Here is a 24,221-nt window from a genome sequence, read left to right as displayed (position 1 = left end):
CGTGTACTTGACATAATATATATATGATTTTCATTAAAATATTATTTGAGTAAGAAGATTTGAATTTGGTCATTTAAGTTAATGATTAATGTTTTGTGACTTGTACTTGACATAATTATCATAATGAATTAATTACATAATTCGTAAGTAAGTAAAATCTCGCTGAGATACGATATTATAACATGTCAACAAATTTATTTAAGTTAATTCTTGCTGGCTTTTATTTCTTTCCAAAAAGACAACAATTTACTTTATAAACACTCTTTTGCAAGACCCAAGCAAAAAACAAAAATTAGAGTAACATAAAATTAGACCAAACACTCCACTAACATGAGACTTTCCATAAAAGATATCTAGGTCGAGGTAGATCCAGACCAAGATGGGTTTTTCTTCTCTATGAATAAAAGTGACAATGCAACGAAAGTGTTGCACAATTAGGTGAAATAGAATGTCACGAATCCCATATTAATAAGAGATGAGATAGGTTTTAGGTTTATAAATAAGGGTCTTCCTCTACTTAACAAATATTTTTTTTAGGTTTGGACCCATGACAATAGATACATACCAAAAATTTCCTTATAAAGTGAAAATCTAACTTTCATACTTAGTATAATGTTTATCTAATAATTTGATGTGTGCTTGACATAATATACATGTGTTTTCAATTAAAATATGATTTTGGAGTTAGAGGGTTTAAATTTAGTCATTTGAGTTGATGACATCTATTTTGTGACCTATATTTGACATAATTATCATAATGAAATAATTACATAAATTATTAATAAGGTAAAATCTCGTTGATGAAATGTTAATTTGAATTTGAATTTCAATAGTACAATCATTGGAAACTGCAAACTATTAAGATAAAATGTAAACAATTAAAGACTATTTTTTATAATTATGCTACAAGATATAATATTTGTGTGATGTGTCAAGCAAATTAATTTTTTTTTTATTTTTCTAAAATTTTGGACTTAATGATTTTGAGCATTTAAGCATAATATTACAATGTATTAGATTTTTTGTTGATGGTATATTCAATGTTTTAGACTATTGTTATGTTATAAATATCGAATCTGAGATAGTAGATACGTATCCAAAATTCTTTATGAAGTGAAAGTCCAACAGTAAATTTTAATGTTTATCTTTACTTAATCATTCGACATGTACTTGACATAATATATTTACGATTTCTATTAAGTTATGATTTTTGAGTAAGAAGATTTGAATTTTGTTATTTGAGTCAATGGTATATATTTTGTGAATTGTGCTAAACATAATTATTATATTGAATTAATTACATAACTCGTAAATAAGTAAAATCTTGTTGAAATACAATATTTTAAAATCTCAACAAATTTATTTAAGATAATTCTTATTGGTTGTTATTTCTTTCCAGAAAGACATAATAACTTATTTATGATAAGGTGGGTATCTCTCATTTATGAGTGAAAAAGTTAATGCAATAAGAGCGTTGAAAACATGGGCTTGTGATAAGTGGTTCTAAAGGAGACGCAATGTGAGTTTGTGACAAATGGTATTAGAGTAAATTTAACTTTTCACTGTAATGAGACTCTTTATGAGAGATACCAGGGTTAAAGTAGACCCTAATTAAAATGAATCATTCTCCTTTATAGATAAAAGAGTTAGTGCAATGAGAGTGTTGAAAACATGAGTTTGTGATAAGTAGTATCAGAGCAAACCCAATGTGAACCTACAACAAGTGGTATCAGAGTAAATATAACTTTTTACTGACATGAGACCCCTCATCACATATAGTGAAGTCGAGGTAAACCTAAACCAAGGTGGATCCCTTTTGTCTATGATAAAATAAACAATGTAATGAGAGTGTTATACAATTGGGTGAGGTAGAATGTCACGAATTTCACATCAATAAAAAGATGGAATAGGTTTTGGATTTATAAATAAGAGCCATACTTTACTTAACAAACATGTTTTTTAGATTGAAAACGTAACTTATGACAATAGATACACATCCAAAATTTCTTTATAAAGTGAAAATCCAACTTTCATTTTTAATATTTATCTTTGCCTAATAATTCGACATGTATTTGACATAATATACATGTATTTTCAGTTAAAATATAATTTTGGTGTAAGTTGGTTTGAATTTAGTCATTTGAGTTGATGATATCTATTTTGTGACTTGTACTTGATATAATTATCATAATGATATAATTATATAAATCATAAATAAGGTAAAATCCCGTCAATGAAATGTTAATTTGAATTTGAATTTCCATAAACAATCATTAGAAATTACAAACTGTTAAGATGAAATGTAAACAAATGAGGACTCATTACTTTTCAATTTTAAAATTTATTGTTACCTAATAATTCGATGTGTAGTTGACATAATATATATACGGTTTCTATTAAAAATATAATTTTTTGAGTAAAAAGATTTGAATTTGACCATTTGAGTAAATGATTTTATAGTCTATAACCTCTACTTGACATAATTATCATAATGAATTAATTACATAACTTGTAAATATGTAAAATCTCACCAAGATACTATATTTTAAAATCTCAATAAATTTACTTAAGTTAATTTTTACTGACTTTTGCTTGTTTCCAAAAACACATAACAACTTACTTTATAGTCACTCTTTTGCAAGACCCAAGCAAAAAAATAAAAATTAGAGTAACATAAATAATCATGGAAATGGACCTTAGAGTAATAAAGCACAATATTTGTTCTGAAAACAACATAGACAAGGTAGAGAATAATCGAGGATGTCTCCTCTGCCAAGGGACATGTTTTCTGAAATAATCAAATGATTCATATTGCTTTCTCCCTAGGCAGTGCACATGTGGCTGCATTTACTGCACATGGAGAGGAGAATTTACACTGACATCCACCATAATTAGTCTGTACAAAGGAGTATTATTGTAAAATTTTTCCATTCAAAACTTTATTTTTTTTTTTTATTTTGAAAGATTGCACGGCTTGGAGCAATGAAATTCTGTTAGATTGGAGCATGTTAGAGATTGTGGGACAAACAGATAACAATAAAAACGATATTACACATGATAGCGAAGGATCAAGGATGCTTCCTATTTTGTGGTCGATGTAATCTATGCTATAGATTCATAATTAAATTAAACGGTCCATCCATACAAATCTATGTAATTAAAATTGCTTTTCCTAGGTATTGCACATGTCTCTGCATTAATTAAATCCAAAAGGGGGCAGTCATCGATATGCTTGGCGATTGAGTTTGTAACTAGAAAGAAAGGGGATTCTTTATTTTATTAATAATGTGTGCTGCAAGCAAGCTTTAGTGGCCAAAGCCATCAAAATGTTGTTGATGTTTGCTAAGCCGAGGAATCCAAAAAGTTGCTTTTTGAAGTAGTATTTTTTGTTTTCTTTTTATTTAACAAGGTGGAAGAAAACAACTTGGCTGCCTTTTTAACTAACTTAAAGAATAACATTATAATAAAATAAATACATGTTATTTTTCTTTTGTTTGCTCGATAAAAAAGAAATTTTCAATTAAAGAGAGAGGACATGTTGCAATGAGATACACTTGAAATAGAAAAGAGAAAGATTAAAACAACTAAATACTTTGTAATAGGAAGTGAGGGATACAAGTTAGAGAAAATGTCAAATAAATTTTGTGTGGCAAATTTAATAATCTAATTATAATCATATTATATTTAAGAATAATAAGAGTTTATATATCTTTTTTAAATGTTTCAAATGGACAAAGAAAAGGAAAAAGAAGAGGTTTTCCTAATAGGTTAAAAAACTTTGATAACATTGGGCAAAAAAATGATGGAGAAGCGTGTTCTTCTTGATCTTAGACTAGAAGGTAAGCCAATTTTCTACTTCTTATTTTTATTTTATTGTTTTTTTTTTTTTTTGAGTCAAGCTATTTATGTTTTGGATATAAACATTAAAAGGTCCGTCAAACGATCCAAAAGAATAAGAAGCTGAACTTGTGTGTCCATACAGAGCCCAGCCCATTATTATTAGGAAAGAGGGAAACATGCTTTAATGGATAATTTAGTAATTTCAAATTTTCTGTTACCATCTTGAGTTGAATCAGTGTCAAATCTTAAGGACTTTTTTGGAATTTACTCCAAAAATGAAAAAAAGGGATAATCTGCCAAGAAACCCCAAATTCCAAAATCGTTAGGGTTTTTGCTACGAAATGTCGACGGGCAGGCCAAAGGACGGCAACACTCAGTTGGCGCTAGCGGAGCAGAAGGTAGGACTACCACCGCGACCTCCGTTGGCAGCATCGACGGCGATTGTAGAGTACGAGAAACCGGTATTCAAGGAGGACGAAGAGGACTTGGAGGTGAAGCTCCGCCGGATTATAGAGAATGTGCCTGTCCGTGTCAGTAACACTTCCGGAAGTTCTGCTGGTTCTGGGTCCGGTGATTTCCACCAGGTATTTTATTACTCTAACTATCCATTGAGAAAAAAAGATTATGGATCACTTGCCTGTTAAATCTTAACTGCTGCTTGCTTTATTAGCAGATTGGATGGAGGAATAGGCATTGCATGTGCGAAAATTTAGAGATAGTTGATCAGTTTGTGTTGGGTATCTTCAGATTTTATGGAAAGTCTAATTGTAGGATTGTTGATTAGGCATCAAATCACCAAAGCACTAAATCTAGAAGTGCAACGCTTAGCGTGTTCCATGTTCTGAAAGTGCAATACGAAAGCTTCCTCTCAACAGGAGGAGGATTAGCCAAGCTTTGAGAAGTGTCCATTATCATAATTGTTGTAGTTATGATTCATGGTTCTGATTTCCCCTATAAGGTTTTGCTTAAAGGTTTCTTCTAGCTTACATGACCCATAACAATGTCAGGTTTAACATATGATTGAAGGACAGATTTTGCTTCTCTTTGGTGCAATCTCTATGTGTCTTAGGGCAATTGGGACAACATGGGATCTTGTCTTTGATTCTTTTTTAGATTGGTGCACATATGATTCCTTTAAGAATAAGCATTTACTTGAGCTAGTATTAAGTGTAGATTATAAAATTATGATTGCTTATAATTGTTTGGAAAATCTGGGCATGAAAAATTAGATGACCTACCAGCCTTCCAAATCTTCATTCATTTTTTCTCAAAGTAAGTTTTCTGCTTGTTGCTACAGTATCGACAGATGAAATGGAAAGAGCAAGACAGGCTTGCGAGAATGGATGCTGACTACCAGAAAAGGAAGGAAATAGCTGAGTTTAACTTGAGGAGGGAAGAAAAAATTAAAGCTGCTGAGGAACGGACAGCAAAGAAGCGCTTGAAACGCCAAAAGAAGAAGCAAAGGAAAAAGGAGAAGAAGATGAAATCGGGTGCTGAGGGAGAAGAGAATAAGAAAGAAGAGTCTTCTGATGATGCAGGGGACTCTGACAATGATGAAGAAGCAGCACAGTGAACAAAATTTTACTAGAATTTAATGCTCCAACCTTTGTTCATACTTGGTCCTATAAATTTGGGTCCAATTAGAAGGAATCAGATTTACCAGCAACGAGATATTGTGGTTCAGTTCTGATTTTTACTAAGTTGGTCTTCCTTGTCTACATACTTGTGAGCAGTGAAGGCATGAGGCTTGGGGGAAAATGAAAGTCCAAAAGAAAAAGGTCTGAAATATTTGATTTTCTTGTAACAGAAATTTTGCTTATCCTGACTGACATATTGAATGCCTTAACCACCCTTGGATGCTGTCCTGCCATCAAAAACATATTAAATGATGAGTTCATTTGATGCCTGTTATATACTTTGAAATCTTTGTTGGCTTAAGAAGATTTGTATTTACTGACAATATGTATTGCAGTTCTAGATCATGAAACCAGTGACAGATCTGTTAGAAAAACCGGAAGTTTTCCGTTTCAGAATACAGTGTTACTTGGAGATTTAGTTAATCTTTCCTTTCTGTATAATCTACCTTAGGTGACTAAGTCCAAGCTGCAGTTAGAATTATTGTACGAGGGGTGAAAGTTATTGTGGGATGAAAGTGGGTGGTTGATGACTAGATCTGCCCGCCATGTGCTGTGTGGTCACCAAGGCAACTGTTAACAAGAATAGAATGCAAGATAGCCCTACTGGTCCAGGGCCTCAGCTGCCCGTATCATTTTCTTATTGGTCTCCTGTTCACGTCACCTGTCGCTATCTCCGATTGGATCAGTTGAGAAACCAAGGTTTGAGTCGACATCAATTTAAGCTCAATGATACAACTTAACCAATGTTACAGTTAATATGCCCTATAAGTCTACTTATATTGACGTCGTATGTAAACCAAGGAGGCACTCTCAAGATTAGAAGATTAAGGGGTCAAGGTTTAAATCCCTTTCTAAATTTCTTCCTTCCCTGACACGCACAGAAAAAAAAAAGTTATAGTATAACTTAAAATATGCCCTATGGCCTATTCCAATTTGAATGGAGTCTATCAAACCCTAGACAAAAGAAAAAAGGGCACAATCCAAGTAAGTTCAATGTCTACTTTCACCTGTGGAAATAGAGTTCAACAGTGGTGTGATATTATTACGATTCGTCCCCACATGAATTTTTTTTGTCAACTAATAATATTCTAAGTGGTGTCCGACTCCTAACACGAATCTGATATTATGGAATCATACACGTTGAATATTATGATACGGCTGCTAGCGATAGCTGACCAAATTATAGGCCGGATGAGCCCATCTGCTTTCCTCATGTAAAAGCCCATTTCAATCCACATTACCTGTTATGTTCACTTTCTTACGTTTCATTGTTGGTGGTGCTGTTCCTGTTCGTTTTAGTTTTTTTTTCTCCCTCCCTATCTCTCTGACTCCCTCTCCCTCAAATCAATTTCAGAGAGAAAGAACAAAAAAAGTAGTAATAGTCATGGGAGATTCCAATCCTATACCTCGCCTATCAGTTCATCAAGCTCTTGGTGGTGGCCCAGGTCTCTTCTCTGTTCCTCTCTTTCTATACCTGTGTATATATTCTTAGTGTATTCACACATATACGCAGCAGCCTCTTCATTTCATTTCCAGATAGATCTGTTTTTACTTCCACTAACGCTTCCACGATTATTTCTATAAATGGATGTTTCCGGGGTTTTTCCCCTCCGTACAAAATATTCCAGAATTCAGTTATAGGACAAAAATATTGTTCATCTACACCAACTTTGGTTTGCATGACTCTGATTTATTTTCAATTGTTCATGTTATTTTACTTTCTGGGTCGGGGTTGAATTTTATTTATGTATTCTTGGTAGTTGCTGATGTGCTATTGTGGAGAAAATGGTGTGGTGGAGTTGTGATGCTAGCCTCTGCAACGACGTTGTGGTACCTATTTGAAAGAGCTGGTTATAATTTCTTGTCTTTTGTGGCCAATGTTTTATTGCTCCTTGTTGTTATTCTCTTCTTCTGGGCCAAATCTGCTTCCCTTCTCAACAGGTAGTTTCCATTTTTAACTTTTTCTTTACTAACTGATTTTTTCATTATTCTTTTAATCTTCACCCTTTTTATGTATTCTGTTGCATGCTTCTTTGGAAATACTCGCACCCAGAAAGAAAAAGGTTTTATTTCTTTTTTATGAGAACAATATATGAGGGTTTTTTTAGAGGAAATTCTATTTAAAAAGGGAAAATTGGAAATTATAGTATTGTTTAGTTTGGGTCTAATGTGGAAATGGTTCTGCTTTCTGATGCAGACCTTTGCCGCCCCTTCCTAATTTGGAAATTTCTGAGAAGACTGTTGGGAAGGTTGCTGATGAGTTACAAGTGTGGATCAATTATGCATTGTCGATTGCACATGACATTGCCATTGGCAGAAATTTGAAACTTTTTCTTGAGGTTAGGTTTTGCCTTTGTCTCTGTACTTTTTCTGTTGGTTTGATATAAAACTTTAAAATGCCTTTTCCTTGCTAAATTTTTTAATATGTCTGCTGCTCAGGTTGCTGTTGGCTTGTGGTTATTATCATATATTGGTAGCCTCTTCAACTTCCTCACTCTGGTCTATATTGGTGAGTTTTATGATATGCTATTGTTTCTGTAATAATAATGATTCCCTTAATTTTTTTCATGCATGCTTGTTTCAATTGATATGATCTGCAGGAGTTATTCTTAGTCTATCAGTACCTCTGGTATATGATAAGTACCAGCACCACATCAATGAGAAGCTTTCTGTAACACACAGAATCATTCAAATGCAGTACAGGAAAATTGATGAAACAGTACTAAGGAAGCTTCCATTGCCCTCAAACAAGGAAAAGAAGATGGACTAGGCAAGTTGGCTTCCCTCTCTCTGCCTTTTGTTTACACCACTTTGGTCTAAATGACTTAACATGAAATCATTTTTGACATTGTTTGGGTTGCATTAATTTGGATTGTGCAACCATTAAATTATTCTGTGTTAAACTGATTGCCCATTATACTACCTAGTAATTATTGATCCAATAAATGCATATCTAGTGACCAGAGTACCTGCCCAGGAAAAGTTATGTAACAGCTAAATCAGAGAAATAACGTACGAACAACTTAATGATCCTGACATTTCATCCCTCAAGCATGGGATGCTGTTTAGTTTCACCTCTTTGGGGACGATGTTGCTCTGTTACAATTTAAGATTATAGCGTTCATGTTATTTAGGTTTATGCATCATTTGGGGCTGTTCATGATTTGCCTGGATTTCTCTCCCCTCCTGCTATAATTGACCCCTTATGTATGGCTGATCTTCAAATCACTAGTCCTCTGTGTGTAATTTCAATCCTGTTTTTCCGATGAAGCCCTACTCTGAAGTGCATTTATTTTACTAATTTATATTTTCTTCTAATAAGTCAATGGATGCCTTTTATGCTCATTCAATGAGAACTGCTAAATGTATAAAGCAGCCTCCAATGTGTAGATAAATCTGAACTGGTTGAAGTTTTCTCATAATGCTTACTCATTTCAAGCCTGCAAATATGTTCTCGCTTTGTTTGCACATGGACTTACTTTCAGCTGGGAATCTAATTGAAAATTTTGGATTTTATGGAATAAAGCATGAACAAAGATTAAAAAAATAGAAATGGGTAGTTTACTGTCCATGCAAAAGTGAGCCCTCATAATTTGCTTTGTAACTATTGTTTGGAAAAACAGGTCATTATCTAAATATTACAAGACATATGCCTTTTGCAATTTAAAAGGTTTTAGAAATAGAATTGTCATTATTCCAATCTTTAAGATTTATCCATGTTATCTATGGGATTTGGGATGTGATTTCTATATAATAAACTGTAATGTCACCGTGAGCAAATGTAGCCCAAAAGTAAGTTTACCTGTTTGGAAAACTTATACAAGGGGCCTTTGATCAAACCCTGACTTGCTGGTAGAAAACTATAGTCCATATGTTTATAACAGGTCCCTGTTTGAGGCCAGCTGAGTTGAGGTTATTAAATTAATGTGCTAATAACACTTCATGGAGTGTTACTTGGTGGTCATAAATGGTAAGATCTGAATAGTCTCTTCAGTCGAATGATTCTTAGCGTATGTTGCTTCTGCGATTTGGGTTGGACAAGTTAAGTGAGAATCACGTACTCCCATAGTTTTAGAATTGAATAATTTAGCAACAAGTCTAGGCGTATTATTTCCAGAATAATTAATGTTGAAAACAAACTTTCGTACTTTGCCGGAAAAGGCAGGCAAGTTTTGAGACCTTTGATGTTATAAACACAGACACAGATTTTAATAGTTGCTTTGTTGCAGAACTTCCTAAGACATAATGTTAAATTGTTAAAGCCAATTATCTTGTTTGGGTTCACCTTTTGACTTCCCTGCCTCTCTCTCACTAAAGTTTTTGTACTTTATTTTTATACAGGGTATTCAGGTGGTTAACTGTGACCAGGGTGATAGGGTTGGGTTTTGAAGAGGTGAAGCTTATGAGTTATTTTTGCTCGGATGCCGTCAGTTTTTCTATACTATTCGAGTTACCAATCTTTAGCAGGACTAACCCTGATAACTTATAATTTTGGGAGAAGATTAAACCTTTTCTTGTTTTCCCCTTGCGGGAACCCTATATCCTTGATTAAGTCTTGGCCTGGAGTTTATAAATTTGTGGTTATATGTTTTGCCTGTTGATTTGGGTTGGACAAAGATATCGTGCAATGGTGGAGGAAACTTGTTTATGCCAGTGGAATCCAAGCTTTTTAATTACCTGTCCATTGTGTTGAACAAAGATGCCCTCTACAATATAGTCGATTTGTTTAATGGCCTGCAAACGGTTCGATGTCGCTTGTCACTTTGGTGCGGGCCTGAACCTTAATATTCTCTGTTTGTTTCTTTGTCAAGTGTAGTTTTAGAAATAGACGCTTTCTCAACGTTCTCGTATTGAAGTTTCTGACAAGTAAATGCAATATGTTCTCTTCATGTCCTTCATAATGGTGGTTCCGAGCAGTAGTGAGTAGTAACACGATGTAAAGGATAATGAGTAGTGTTGTTTGAACGGGTTCTCGAGGACGAAGGACAATGTTTTCAACATTTTGAGGCCATAAACTCATAATGAACACATGATTTATCCAATGTTTTCCCTATATGGTTTGGATAATTAAACCCCTTCATTTGAGGGTGAATTTCCTGGGTAAAGATGGTATATTCTTCTGTTCTCTTACCATAGAGGATTCGATTCAGGTGATTTCTTTTCCAAAGGCTTGCTTTTCCTTTTTAAATGGAGTATATCTTCCTACCAACACTTCAAAAAAGATGTAACCTTTCTGAAAACATTTCTCAAAACAATGAAAGCAATGACCTCCCTTGGTTCTGATGGTCGACTGTATATTTTATCACAAACTCGTCAAGAGAGGAGATGCTCTTTCCCAAGGAAAATACAACCTCGAACTAAATCATCGCCCCCATGCTGTATTGGTAAATGTATTTATTAAAGAAATATGCAAGACTGCTTGTAAAACGGCTTGTAAAATTGAGTTTCACTAATCTACATTTCAACAATTATGGCTACAAAATCATGTTCTAACAGAAGCTTCATGAATTTTTACCAAGAAAGGCAGAATTTATGCAACCCTGGGAATCGGAATACTTTCTGATTGAGGTAAAGTCACTGAGCGCAACAGTTCCAGTGAGAACACAAGCCCCAGAAAATGGGAAAGGATAGTGTTAGCTGATGCCTGCATGAGCAAGAGATTCATAAGGACATGCAATAACCAAGGCTATTACTCATTACAAGTTTGTCTTTGATCAATTAGTCTTATATTGGCTGTTAGTTACGACACCTTCAAGATCAGTTGACTATGAATATCAAGCATAAATGTTTATCGGTTTGGGAAACTGTGAATATCAATATCAGATTAAAAATATAGCAAAGAGAAAAGCAAACTTCAAATTTATGTGTACTACATGTCTAGAGACCCACAAGCTCTAAATTTACTTGCATTTATATGTATATACGGAGAACCATGTTCTTTAAGTTATCTGCAATTGGTGGCTATCAATCTTACAGACCTAGTCATCTCACTCTGTACATACAACACTAAATACACATTGCTGGCAGGTCACTCAAGGCAGGTCTTTTAGAAAATTAACCAGTAACCCAAAAGCAAGGACTTCCAATTTTTAGAGGGGACTCTTCTTCCTTGTCCTTCCCAATTCCCCTTTTCTTCCTTCTCCTGGTTTAGGGAAGAGAAGGGGGTGTGTGCAGGGTCGAATTAATGCAGAAACTAAAGTCTCAATTCACAAACATGGGTCAAAATCAGTTAAACTTTGCAGACATTCCAATAGGCTCAAATTAGATTAAGTACCTGCACCAAGAATACATCCAATGCAAGGACTGGACTATAGCCAGGAGAAATTCCTTGGTAGTAAGGATTTGTGGAGGAAGTAAGAGCCTTAGCAACTAGCAAGCCCACTGTTGCTTGCATGCCAAGAATAGCAGCACCCATTCCCAGAAGATTCAGAACTATGCCATTTTTCAGGCTTTTCACAACATCAGCACGAGGAGGAGCCTGAAACCCAAGGGAAATATTAGAATTTATTGGAAATTGAATAAGGTAACAAGCATAAACTAACACTCAAATAAGTACTCAATTTGGGCATGCCTTAACATTAAATCTTCCAAACTCAAAAGCAATCCTACACAGTAGTGATAACTTAATCTTGATCAGGCTCAAATGGATCACTACAACTCTCCTTTGAGGAAGAAAATGTGGTGACAATAACCAGGAAATAAAACCTTGAAATCCCAAATTTTAGCAGCTGTCATTTGATACCAATGAGTGTTGATGACCGTGCTAAAACTGTTTACTTTTTCAAATTCTTTAGAGGAAAATATAACTCTGCCCTTTGTCTTCAAGACTGCCAATCCTTGTACAGCCCGTTCTCATAAATAATACTTAAGATATTGTTCAATTATAAAATGATGCATATGAACCAGAAAGAGAAGTGAACTATAGCTTGTCTCAAGACTGTGTTGCAACTTTCAGTGGACTCTTTTACTTACTCAAGACAAAGCACAAAAAATTTAAGAAATGTCGCCCTTTTCTTCCAAATAAGTTGAACTTCCTAAGTATAGATTGCACCAGCTATATTAAGCGTAAACCAAAAAAGAGAAAGAAATGAATAAATTTATCCAGCTTAGTTTCTTCAAGTGAGGGTCAATTCAATTACTTCAATTAAATAATGTGAAATGTTCGGATAATTAACTCAAAATATCTTGAGAAACCGATTTGTGCTACTATATGAGAACACTCTCAAGTAAAACTTATATGTCTAGGACTCTAGACAAAGAAATTGGAACCAATTGTGCTCCTTCAACTCTCAGTATTTTATCCTTTAAAATGATGATGTGACTGTATAAAATGCACAACTGAATATATAATGCATAATCAATCAGGTTCATATGTGGCATTCATCCAAAACATTAACACATAATAACAAAAGCAGATTAAGAACAACACAGAAACTACAATCAGTTACTTGGGTTTTTCTCCTAGGACTTAAATATAATAACAAACACACAAAAAGAAAACTCCACTTTACAAGTTTTAAGTAATGCATCAGATACTTTGAAATATTAACATAATTTCAACTCATAATACCTTTGAAGGATCATTAGCAGTTCTCTTGAGTTTCTCAGAAAGCCGAATATACCCAAACGACCAAAAAATGGATATGAACGCTGCCACAATTCCACCGGCAGTAGCATAAAAGGTAGCAGGTGATGTTATTTTCCCAGTAATAACAACAGAAAATGAAAGTATCACAGCTGACACCACAGTGCATACTAGCTGTCCCCAAAAGCCTAAATTGCCCAATCGCTTAAAGTACCTCGACGTGCTCTCTAACCTCTTCGAAACCTGCACCATTTCCATTCAAAATCCTTATCTTAACTTCTTGAAACAACCACAAAAAAATATTATTCATTTACAGTCCGCTAAAACCAAAACCCCATTAGAAAACCCAAAATTAACCTACAGCATTCTAGTAGTTTTAATGTTGTAGCTGTTATCTGTTTTTAAATGATACTAATTAACTGAAAAATGCTGATTACTGGTTGCATTTCTTTTGCTTTTGTCAATTTTTTTTATAATTTTAACTACCCAGAAGATAATATATCACAAAAATTTGACCAAGCTAAACCAAAGAGCAGAAACCCAATTCAATAAAGTTGAAACTTTAACACCAACTAAGTCAAACCCAATTGAAAATTGGATTTTTTTCAATCAGTTAAAAAAGGGTAAAATCTGAAAGTAAGAAAAGGAAAGTAAGGGAATACCTGAGCGAGCTTTGCCTTCTCAGTATCATCATTAGGAGAGGTAAAACTAGGTGAAACTGGGGAAGAAGAGACTCTGCTCAAAAAAAGCTTAGATCTTTTAACATTGAGAGGATCGTAGGAAGCTAAGGGGGACAAGAGAGGCTTTGGTATCTGAGTCTCGAGTGAAGTGAGAAAATTTGGGCGGGAGAGAGAGGGCGGTGGTCGGTGACGGTGAGGGGGAAGGGGACCAATCGCCACCGCACAAATGCCGGAGCGAGTTGCCGGCAGCAAGAGTGTTTGCATGGTGGTTAGATGGTGTGTGAGCGGTTGGGGATGGAGTTGGTCCGGCGTTTGGTAACTGGGAGCGGACCAGAGTTGGCTAATTGATTTGTAGTTTCACTAGTTTGTATTAAGTTGCTGGATATAGAATGGGAACTTCGTTCTATGGTTATTTTCTTTCTATTCCCATTTTATTGCTACCATAGCTATTTTTTTTTTAATTTGTTCCAAGGTAAAATTTTCTACTCAAAATGAAAGTTCATAAATATTTAAATTATTTAAAAAAATTAAATAATTTTTTTATGCGAAAAGAAATTTTATTAAATTAATTTAAAATAACATCCTAAGTCATTGAACACTTAAAGAGTCCACAAGTAATAAATAAGACAAATTTATAAGGGGTACATCATAAACTTGTAATCCTATACTTAAATCATCATGATGAGTGGCCATCCAATCGGTACACTGATTGGTTTCACGATGTATGTGAGCTAAATGACATTCCCATTGCTTGTGAAGTAACTATCTAATTGATTGTAGTAATTGGATAATTTTTTCTTTTATTACGTTGAGTTAAACATTTCTATTTTTATTTTAAATCAAATATATTTTATAATTAGGTTGATTAACTTTCGTGAGAAAATATGAAAGGGTGAAAATTGTCATACAATATATCAACGTTCATTTTAACATGTGAAAATTCTATTAATGTATTAATTTAATTTTTTTTATTTTTATATAATCATTTTTAATTAAAAACTTTACAAATGTTATCTAAATAGTTTCACATAAATTTTGCTCTTATCCAATTTGTTAAATATTAATGCTACTCAAATTTTATAGAGAGGGGAGGAGGGGGGTTCAAATGAGTATACAGCCAAGACTTAAAATTAATAGTATGAACCAAAATTTAGGAGGTGGATAATTATAGGTCTAGAATTCTCTTACTCCATTTGAATGATATAGTGATGCACATCAGAAAATTGTACTTAGTCTTAACTTTATACCTTATCTAATCATATACATGAAGTATAATTTTATAATATGACTGTGACCAATGTATAGGAATTTGATGTAACTTGGTTTAAAACTAATTATCCTAGTTTGCACTAGTTTCTAAAGAAAAGTATGCCTCCATATGATATAAACTATAACATATTGTTTGGTACAAAAGGAATTAAACATTATAAACTTTGCAAAAAGGAATTGGATGTTGGAGACTACCATGCCAAATTCCCAAAAAGTGATGAACAAGTTGATATGTATTGATAAAGGCTAATGAATACTTAATTTGATTGTATTTCTTTCATTTATATAAGTTGGTAGGTTTTTTTTTTTAACCATTTCCAATATTTTCTTATAAAAAAATTGAGATTTTCAATTTAAGTTTCCATGATAACAGAGATAACCTTTCTCTCATTTTTTCTAATCTTTTTATTTTGATATAAAAAGAAAGAATTACAAGTTGAATTGAAGATAAGTGCATTATATACATAAATATAATTGTAGCCTTTTTCACTTTTTTATGGCTTAATGCTATGCAGATTTTTTTGTTCTATTTTTTTTATGTAGGAGAGTGTAAGGAGAAACGAAGATTTTAATCCTAAACCTCAATCATCTTAAAAAATATGTCAACCTTTAGATCAAGCTTGAGTATGTTAACAGGAATGTTATTTCTTAAATATTTTAACATAAACTTTATTATTTTATAAGGTATTTAAATTTAGGGATGAGCAATTAATTGGTTCGATCGGTAAGTAAAATAGGGTACTGGAGCCTACACACAAAAAAGTATCTAAATTTAATATTAAAAATTATTATTTATAATTAAATACTCAAGCTTGTGACAAGTAATGGTTTTAGTATCTGAATTCAATTCTAAAATATCTTAAATCTTACTTAATCGTGTCAAGTAGAGTAAAGTACCCAATTATAAAGTATCTATTGATATCTCTAATGGAACTTGTATTGTTAATGTTAGATAATTAATAATACACACAAAAAAAGGAAGGTTGGACTGCCAAAAATGACAAACAATGCTTTGATGGACATAAGAAAAATAATGAATTATTAAGATGAACAATATAAGACAGAACCAATTTAATAGGATGATATAGAAGTAGTATAAAATTGTTGAAATGCATAATAATTGTACTAGATGATTGTTTTAAATTGAATTTTTTTAGTCTAAATTATTTAGTGAAAGGAGTTAGAGACTCCGTTTTGTACACTGCGTCATTGCGTCGACTCCACTTTCCTAGGACTGTTTGAGTGGCTGGGTTAATAATACAAACTCAATCCAACATTCACAAGCATGACAGCCTTCACTTAGGTTTTGTCTGGGGTGAAGGCTAGCTGTTGCACTACAAAGTGATGATCTATTGTTTATATATGCAAACAAAACCATCAATCCTCCTTGTTAAAGAATAAACCATCAAGGACTCAGAGCAGGATGCTATACCACGTGAAGTGGAGGAGAATGGCCAGCCAAAAAAGGGGGTTTTAAAAAAGAAAGAAGAGTCAAGGTTTAAGGTAGATTCGGTCGGGGAATTCCCTGACTAATCTTTTTGACAAAGAAAAGGAGCCAGCCAGGCAGGTTAAGTTGGATTACGACTTTCACAGTACTAAAATACAAACTCCCTGGTGCTCGTGGTGGATGAATGAAAATTCATCGCTGCCTGTTTCTTTGATTGGTTAACTAAGTTCTTCGTTACCACAAAATTTTGTTTAATAGTTGGATTAAGAGAGGGGTGATTTGAAGATTTTATCTCAGTTTCAGAGGTGAAAACATGGCTATTTTTGGGCTGTTACCTCGGTAACAAGGACAACGAGTGTTACATTTATCATTGAAGATTGCGGACCAGCCAGGGAAGATTAGGACAGATTCTTGTCAAATTGCTGGCTGATAGTGCAACATCAAAGTTAGAATTGGTGCACGTTGTTCACAAAATCTACACATTTTAGGCAGTTTAGATCCTTTCTGGCATTTGGGAGATGCAGTGGCAATGGAATTGGGATCATTGCTCAGAATGAGAAACGGTACAGTTGCTAATAATTCACGGATGATCCCGTATTTTTGGCAAGATCGATCTGATCTCTCAAGCTTTTCTAGACTAAATGTTGGGAATTTGGGGGAGACTCGTTCAATTCAGGCGTGTCCATTCATGGCTTTTCTGATTTCAGGATGCAGATGGAACACAAACCTTCATGGCTAAAGTTAAAGTATTACCTAAGCACAACAGCTTTAATTTCTCTCTTTCCCTGTTTTTGGGACCCGAAAGGAGTTCTCCTGTGTTGCATAAACTTCTTCAACAGATGGAGAAAAGTACATTCAGAAACATGCTCCAAAATAAAGGTGAAACTTTGGGATGATTTCCCGTGCTTGCCAGCCCATCAACTACTCTGCTTGAACTGTTCTGTTGCTTATCAATTCTCAGATTGCTCTTGGTTCAAGTTGCGGGCTGATCCATGCTGCAATTGTTGGGGACCAACTGCAAAACGTTGATGGAAATTGCCTGCCTCCGCATCTGATTGACTGGTCACGGATTTGATGAGATTCTAGCTCACATCACATGCAGTTTAAAGCAACCATCTGGCTTGGCTTAAGGCACTGTTTACTTGGCATCAAGAAATAATTAATTAGATCACTCTGATTAAGGTCTTGCATTGTAACCAATATACTCTGAGGTAAGGTAACTGGCAAATTTTACAAAAAGCTTGGAGAACACTTTTACATATGCTTTCATACCATCTGTCTCTCTCTCCCAAGTATATTTAATAATTTGGACAACTAACAGAAAGTTTTAATTACTTAACTAACAAGAAAAATGCAAACACCAACTCGTGACTGTGATCAAAAGTATCTTGAGATTCCAACTTCATATTTCTTTTAACCTTTTTTTTTTCCTTAAAATAACATTATATGTATACAATATTATGTATGACCCACCAGACAAAGCAGTCATGACCACTTTTAATTATGCAGCTTATTCACCTTTAACCATGGGATTAATCATAAACAGTTTTCTAATGAGGGATTATTGTTGTTTAATAAACTAAGATTAGTTGCAACCATTATGAAAGAAAGAAGGTAGAGAATGAGGAGTAGATGGGCTGAAGGATGTTACAAATTTCTAGTGTGAACAATGGTTTAGTTGCAGAATGATTGAAAGTATACTGCTAGAGTTGGTCATGACAGCAGAGCCGTGAACCAGAATTCTACCATGCCTCTTGATTTGATAAATGTTTTTCTTGATTCATGCCAAGAATCGCCCGTGACAGTTGTCCGTTAGTCCTTTTTAACTGATGACAACTTTCATATGGAGACAAGTGATTGCTCTTTCCTTTTCCCCCTTTTTCCTCTTTTTGCACTTTGGTCCCAATAATATACAAATTTCATGTTCCTAGGACCCTAATCTTCTTAGACTTACCCTGTTCCCTTTTTTAGTTTCTGCAATTGTTGAATTATATCTTGGGGAACGTCCTAAGATAAGCGTTTATCTTAGGCAAATTTGGACATGTAGAAGGAATCTAGGTTTAACCTTTTATGTTAAAACCTCTCATAATTGGCAACAGAGTAATGGTTCTTTGGCTTCTTGCAGTTAGGGTCCAGAATTTTTTTTATGTATACGCATTAAACTAAATGTTATCAAAATTCTATGCAGTTTTTCAGCTATGACATTGATTTAAAGAGTGAGTTGGTATAACTCTCCACCGGAAAAGCCAGAGAGATTGAACGAGCCAGAGAAAATCAAAATGGCGAGGGGCGTAGTATGAAATGCCAAATTTTAAGATCCAATGCTGCAAAAACAAGTGCCCCCAAAGGTTTTACCCACAGTAAGTATTGGAAACCAGCACAAAAATGAGAGAGAGAGACAGAGAGGGATCAATGTGAATAATCAATAGGAGGGTAGAACAACGGATCCTCTGCAACCCGATGGGCCGCAAACTCACTTGGCTGTCTTGTAGTACCAAACAGGAGATTCCTCTCCCTGCCCATTCTTCCCCTAATTATACGCAGCAAAAGCTCAAAGTTACTAAAGTTGAGGTAGTACAACGTCAGCCACTTTTATTATCTAATACCATGGTAAGCTAAGTTCCATTCATCATTATATCAACTCCACTTCTAGTAACAACACACACTCTTTGTTTCTCTGCAAACCTCTGCATTACTCTCTGCAATAAAAACCAACTCTTCCTTCAATTTGGTGCCAATTATTATCAACTCTGCTGTGTTTAGTTGGGCTTCTTTCATTAAACCAGTGGCATATATACTTTTGCTCCCTACCCATTTCTTATCTTTTGTTTTTTTGCAGCTCCACCTTTTGATTCTAAATCCTCATAGATTTGGTAAACAAAACAACTATAACTGCAGTTGGTCACCATCTCTCTTTCTTTCTTTCTCTCTCTCTCTCTCTCTCTTCCCCTTAGTCACTATGAATATGTAGACTGGATGCAAAATCAGCTCAAGAATCCATGGGTTTCAACACGAGCATTTTCCATCGCCTCGCCTTTCTTCTTCAACTTCTTCTTCTTCTAGTTCCTTCGCTTGCTCTCAACACTGATGGGGTCCTTCTGCTTTCTTTCAAATATTCCATCCTCAGCGACCCGTTATCAATCTTGCGAAGCTGGAACTATGATGATGAAACGCCATGTGCATGGAATGGAGTAACCTGCACTGAACTAGGCATTCCAGGCACACCAGACATGTTCAGGGTCACCAGCTTGGTCCTCCCAAACAGCCATCTTCTTGGCTCTATTTCAGCAGACCTTGGCCATATCCAGTACCTTCGCCACTTGGATCTCTCAAGCAACCTATTTAATGGAACTTTGCCAAGCTCAATCTTTAACTCAACTGAGCTTCAGGTACTCTCTTTGTCCGGCAATGTTATTTCTGGTGAGTTGCCTGAGTCTATTGGTAGAATGGTTAGTCTTCAGCTCTTGAATCTCTCTGATAATGCCTTGGCTGGGAATGTACCCGAAAATCTGACTGCTTTGCAAAACTTAACTGTTGTCTCTTTAAGAAGCAACTATTTCTCAGGTCGTGTACCTAGCGGTTTCAATTCACTTGAGGTACTGGATCTGTCCTCAAATCTGCTAAACGGGTCTCTCCCTTTAGATTTTGATGGTGGTAATTTGCGTTATTTGAACTTATCTTACAACAAGATTTCAGGGTCAATATCACCAGAGTTTGCAAAGCAACTTCCTCAGAACGCCACAATCGATCTCTCATTCAATAATTTAACTGGGGCAATTCCAGAGTCTCTAGCTTTGCTTAATCAGAAAACGGAGTCCTTTTCAGGTAATATTGACCTATGTGGGAAACCGTTGAAAAACCTTTGCTTAATTCCTTCAACACTTTCGACTCCACCAAATGTGTCCCAATCCATTTCACCAGCAATTGCTGTGATACCTAAGTCAATAGACTCAACCCCAGTAGCAAGCTCATCACCAGGAGAACCAAATAACACTCAAAATCAAGCACGAGGCAGCCTAAAGCCAGGCACAATAGCAGCAATAGCTGTTGCGGACTTAGCTGGTATATCCATTCTTGGCATGATCATTCTTTACGTCTACCAACTCAAGAAGGGAAAAGATCTCAACCAAAGCACCACAACAACAAGCAACCTCGAGAAAAAACCAGACGTCCCGGTATCAAAAGCTCAAGTGGAATCAGGAACAATGCCATCATGTTCATGCATAAAGTTAAAACTCATAGAGACATCGGACACTACCAGTTCTGATAGTGATGACCAGGAAGAGAAGAACCAAGTCATCAATGTGAACCCAAGTGAGGCATACCAGAAAGGGGGCAAACTCGTGACAGTGGATGGGGAAACTGAGCTAGAGCTTGAGACTTTGTTGAAGGCATCAGCTTATATTTTGGGGACGAGTGGGTCGAGCATTGTTTACAAGGCTGTGCTAGAGAATGGGACTGCGTTTGCAGTAAGAAGGATTGGAGAGAGTTCAGTCGAGAGGTTAAAGGATTTTGAAAGCCAAGTTAGGATTATAGCCAAGTTACGGCACCCAAATTTGGTTAAGATTCGTGGGTTTTACTGGGGCGATGTCGAGAAACTTGTTATCTATGACTACGTCTCCAATGGCAGCCTCGCTTGCTCCAGTTACAGTAAGTTCCATCTCTCTCTCTCTCTCTCCTTGTTCCTTCCATGTGCATGTTAGCAGTAACCGTGTCTTTTTACTAAATGCTCCGCATTGCTGGTGCCTGGTAGTACAGGCCTCCATCTTTCTAAGCGTATATTTACGTGCATGATAGTCGAGTTTAAACACCTTTTCCTAAAATACGCCTGTGCAATATGAGCCGTTAGATTAGGTGTGTGGGGGCATATGTAGGGTTTATCGAACGGTGTAGGACCCACGATAATGAAGTGTAGGATGTCTCATTGACAGTACTGTCAACGAGTTTAGAAGCAGGACATTGTGGGTTTGGATGGTACGCCCGTAAAAAATGGTGACAACATCTTTGATAATGTAGAAAGTAGTAGTAATAATGTAGAAAACGCATAATACGCCAAGAGACGGCATGCCATGTGTTGCTTTCTTAAGAAAAACAGATGCCTTTGCCAACTTGGACCGACTCAACTGTTACGTTTAACTCCACATCTTTTGAGATTTCGGTGATACTTCTAACCCGTGGTTTCTGTGATAATCGTTTGCTTCAAACGTGAAGCAGTTTGTTCTCATCTCTATTTTTTTCCTTTTGGAGAATTTGTCAATTTGGGCTAAAGTTCAAGAATGTGATTCCTTTTTGGGTATTTTCTGACTAAAGAAAACAAAACTAAAGACGGACTTTGCCCCCTCATCAAATGGACCCGATGTTCGATGCTCCATCCGATTCTCAAAGGCAAGACTTTGGTTTCTTCCCACTTTGAAGTGATGGCATTAACTTTCGGTTCCTTTTTTTATTTCCCGTCAGAATATATGAGAGCAGTACTATTTAGTGTGCGTGTTTCCAGGGCTTGCTTTCCAAACAGGACGTTGATTCGTAGGCTTTCTAATGATTTCAGTATCCTTTTTCACCATAAAAATATACGTAGCTTAAATATTACTTAATTGCATATATGAAGTTTTGAATGCAAAAATAAGACCCAATTATGGTGACATTCACTAGCTATGTAAATATCTTTATTCGACGTATAATTATATAACCATGTACCAGCTTCACTAGCTAGAATGCATGGATGAGTTTTACTTTGTCTCTTACAATATTGTTTTGTGGAAACAGAAAGATCAGGCTCATCATCACCTTGCCATTTACCTCTTGAAGCCCGTCTTAAAATAGCAAGAGGAGTAGCTCGGGGACTGGCCTACATTCACGAAAAGAAACAAGTGCATGGCAACTTCAAACCAAGCAACATCCTGTTAAACTCTAACATGGAGCCTTTAATAAGTGACCTGGGACTAGACCGCCTTGTTTCAGGCAATGTCAGCTACAAACCAAACAATTCATCGGCCAGGTTTTTAAGCAGCCAACGGTCCACAGCTTCTCGCGATGGCCCACCCGACCCCCCAACCAGTCCAAGCTCCCATGCGCCTGCCACCGCCAGCTCCTCCACCGGAACACCAACGCCATATCAAGCACCAGAGTCATTAAAGAACCTCAAACCAAACCCCAAATGGGATGTCTACTCATTCGGCATAATTTTGCTTGAGCTTCTCAGTGGGAGAGTGTTCTCAACCCGGGAGTTGGGTCAGTGGGCGGTGCCAGGCGGTTCAGTAGAGGAAGAGAAGAACCGGGCTGTTCGGTTGGCTGACGTGGCGATCAGGGGAGACGTGGAAAGCAGGGAAGAAGCCATGCTGGCGTGTTTTAGATTAGGGTTTAGTTGCTCATCATTTGTGCCACAGAGGAGACCGTCCATGAAAGAAGCAGTCCAAATCCTAGAGAAGCTCCCTTCAGCTTCGTCTTCTTCTTCATGCTAATGATGCAGTTGGGTCCTACGAAGAAAGTGTTCCTTGTTCTTGTTGGGGAGGCGCTAAAGTGATTTTCTTTTTCCTCTTTATCAAAATCCTTTGTTGACTTGAACGCTTTGCATAAAGAACCGGAGAGATTGTTGATAGCCGAATGTAAGAAAAAAGTGTTTTGTATGTTTGACCCATTACTCAGATGTCGAGCACTCGCTGTTTATTTATTATTACTACTGTATAATTTATAATCTGATATTAAATGGATTTGGTTATCTTTTGGTGGATCATGTTGGACTGGTTGGTTCTCATAATTATTTTATGCTAGTTGTTAGACTAATCATTCAAAACTTTTGCTTGGTGTGGATGGCGTATATTCCCGCAAGATAATTTGAAATCAATTCATACTCAAAGCTCAAAATTCTATACTTTGGGTATGTCAAAACTCTTAATAATTTCAAACCATCTGATGATTTAATAAGCAAAAATCATTCACCAAATTGAAAAGTGCATAATATTAATTCTAAGCATACTATTACCATATATTTAGATGATGTTAATGACACATTGCTTTGAACATCAGACTCCCTTAATTCACAAGCTTTTAACTTGATATATAATTCCAAAGTAATGGAATCGGGCCCCAACACTCATTCATTAGTTTATCGGTCCAATATTTCAACAAGAAATTATGATCTGGAAGACGTTTGCCTTCACTGCATCTCTTTATTCCTCGCTGCAGTCGGTGTCTCATGGTTGAGTTGAAGTATTAAATGTATGCAATGATTCTAGTTATACATTTATCCAAATCTTCTTTTCTTTTTTTTTGTGGTTAATAGAATTTGACATTACCTTTCGCACCCTAATTTTCCCAACTCAACTACTAAGCTTAAAGAACAAAGACTATTTTTCGCTTCCATTAATTAGGCTGCATCATTTCTCGTTTCCTTCGTGTACCCAACCCATGGCACATGATTTTTGTTTATAGCTAAAGGCTTTGCGGTTGGTTTTTTCAGTGCCCACTATCCTCGTTATTCAATTGCACTGATGAAAAAACAAAACATAAAAGAAAAAATCCATTTGTTTTCCTTACTATTTACTACAAAATTTGTCTCTTTTTTCCTATTCCTACTAACTATTAATTATTATCATGTCTTTTTCAGAAATTTGGCACAGTTATAAATGAATGAATTAATTAATTCTTCAGATAGAATCCAAAACCAGTATTATGTAGAAGCAACCCAAAGACATCCTAATTTGAAGCAAGACTATATTTTGTCTTAGCTTTTAATAAAAGGATATTAGAATGTGATATCTTCT

At 35.5% G+C, this 24,221-nt stretch overlaps 4 protein-coding genes across 5 annotated transcripts; 3 read left to right on the top strand and 1 right to left on the bottom strand.

Moving 5' to 3' along the window:
• Positions 1–4,118: 4,118 nt before the first annotated feature.
• On the top strand, positions 4,119–5,751 carry LOC18608004 (PRKR-interacting protein). The gene is made up of 2 exons (XM_007042464.3): positions 4,119–4,424; positions 5,138–5,751. Exons 1-2 carry the CDS (start codon positions 4,182–4,184, stop codon positions 5,411–5,413), a joined length of 519 nt encoding a protein of 172 aa, XP_007042526.1. The 5' UTR covers positions 4,119–4,181; the 3' UTR covers positions 5,414–5,751.
• Positions 5,752–6,732: 981 nt separating this feature from the next.
• Positions 6,733–10,159, top strand: LOC18608003 (reticulon-like protein B11). Its single transcript, XM_007042462.3, has 6 exons — positions 6,733–6,922; positions 7,238–7,418; positions 7,675–7,816; positions 7,917–7,986; positions 8,078–8,247; positions 9,819–10,159. The coding sequence occupies exons 1-5, from the start codon at positions 6,862–6,864 to the stop codon at positions 8,245–8,247; spliced, it is 624 nt and encodes a 207-aa protein (XP_007042524.3). The 5' UTR covers positions 6,733–6,861; the 3' UTR covers positions 9,819–10,159.
• A 530-nt stretch (positions 10,160–10,689) lies between these two features.
• Positions 10,690–14,137, bottom strand: TIC21 (translocon at inner membrane of chloroplasts 21). 2 transcript variants are annotated; one of them, XM_088803452.1, is made up of 5 exons: positions 13,725–14,137; positions 13,048–13,305; positions 11,752–11,955; positions 10,993–11,121; positions 10,690–10,853 (listed from the first exon to the last, which is right to left on the bottom strand). In XM_088803452.1, the coding sequence occupies exons 1-4, from the start codon at positions 14,004–14,006 to the stop codon at positions 11,008–11,010; spliced, it is 858 nt and encodes a 285-aa protein (XP_088659578.1). In that variant the 5' UTR covers positions 14,007–14,137; the 3' UTR covers positions 10,690–10,853; positions 10,993–11,007. The 2 variants fall into 2 exon arrangements, with proteins under 2 accessions (XP_088659578.1, XP_017971622.2); XM_018116133.2 differs by lacking the exon at positions 10,690–10,853 and having other exon boundaries at positions 10,857–11,121.
• Positions 14,138–19,308: 5,171 nt separating this feature from the next.
• Positions 19,309–23,113, top strand: LOC18608000 (receptor protein kinase-like protein At4g34220). The gene is made up of 2 exons (XM_007042458.3): positions 19,309–21,108; positions 22,225–23,113. Exons 1-2 carry the CDS (start codon positions 19,458–19,460, stop codon positions 22,917–22,919), a joined length of 2,346 nt encoding a protein of 781 aa, XP_007042520.3. The 5' UTR covers positions 19,309–19,457; the 3' UTR covers positions 22,920–23,113.
• Positions 23,114–24,221: the final 1,108 nt, after the last annotated feature.

Source organism: Theobroma cacao, chromosome 2 (genome assembly GCF_053813885.1).
Source record: "Theobroma cacao isolate CCN51 chromosome 2, ASM5381388v1, whole genome shotgun sequence".
Classification (NCBI taxonomy): Eukaryota; Viridiplantae; Streptophyta; class Magnoliopsida; order Malvales; family Malvaceae; genus Theobroma; species Theobroma cacao.
The sequence above is the reverse complement of the archived record's forward strand: the minus strand, read 5'-3'. Positions and strand labels throughout refer to the sequence as shown.

What these genes read in the sequence shown, in the direction of transcription:
- LOC18608004 (XM_007042464.3), top strand. Translation starts at nt 4,182, where the DNA reads ATGTCGACGGGCAGGCCAAAGGACGGCAACACTCAGTTGGCGCTAGCG. An exon ending in GGTCCGGTGATTTCCACCAG is followed by an intron (nt 4,425 to 5,137) that starts GTATTTTATTAC and finishes TTGTTGCTACAG; the next exon opens with TATCGACAGATGAAATGGAA.
- LOC18608003 (XM_007042462.3), top strand. Translation starts at nt 6,862, where the DNA reads ATGGGAGATTCCAATCCTATACCTCGCCTATCAGTTCATCAAGCTCTT. An exon ending in TCTGCTTCCCTTCTCAACAG is followed by an intron (nt 7,419 to 7,674) that starts GTAGTTTCCATT and finishes TTTCTGATGCAG; the next exon opens with ACCTTTGCCGCCCCTTCCTA. An exon ending in CCTCACTCTGGTCTATATTG is followed by an intron (nt 7,987 to 8,077) that starts GTGAGTTTTATG and finishes TATGATCTGCAG; the next exon opens with GAGTTATTCTTAGTCTATCA.
- TIC21 (XM_088803452.1), bottom strand. Translation starts at nt 14,006, where the DNA reads ATGCAAACACTCTTGCTGCCGGCAACTCGCTCCGGCATTTGTGCGGTG. An exon ending in AGAAGGCAAAGCTCGCTCAG is followed by an intron (nt 13,306 to 13,724) that starts GTATTCCCTTAC and finishes GAAATGGTGCAG; the next exon opens with GTTTCGAAGAGGTTAGAGAG. An exon ending in TGGATGTATTCTTGGTGCAG is followed by an intron (nt 11,122 to 11,751) that starts GTACTTAATCTA and finishes TTGCTCATGCAG; the next exon opens with GCATCAGCTAACACTATCCT.
- LOC18608000 (XM_007042458.3), top strand. Translation starts at nt 19,458, where the DNA reads ATGGGTTTCAACACGAGCATTTTCCATCGCCTCGCCTTTCTTCTTCAA. An exon ending in CCTCGCTTGCTCCAGTTACA is followed by an intron (nt 21,109 to 22,224) that starts GTAAGTTCCATC and finishes TTGTGGAAACAG; the next exon opens with AAAGATCAGGCTCATCATCA.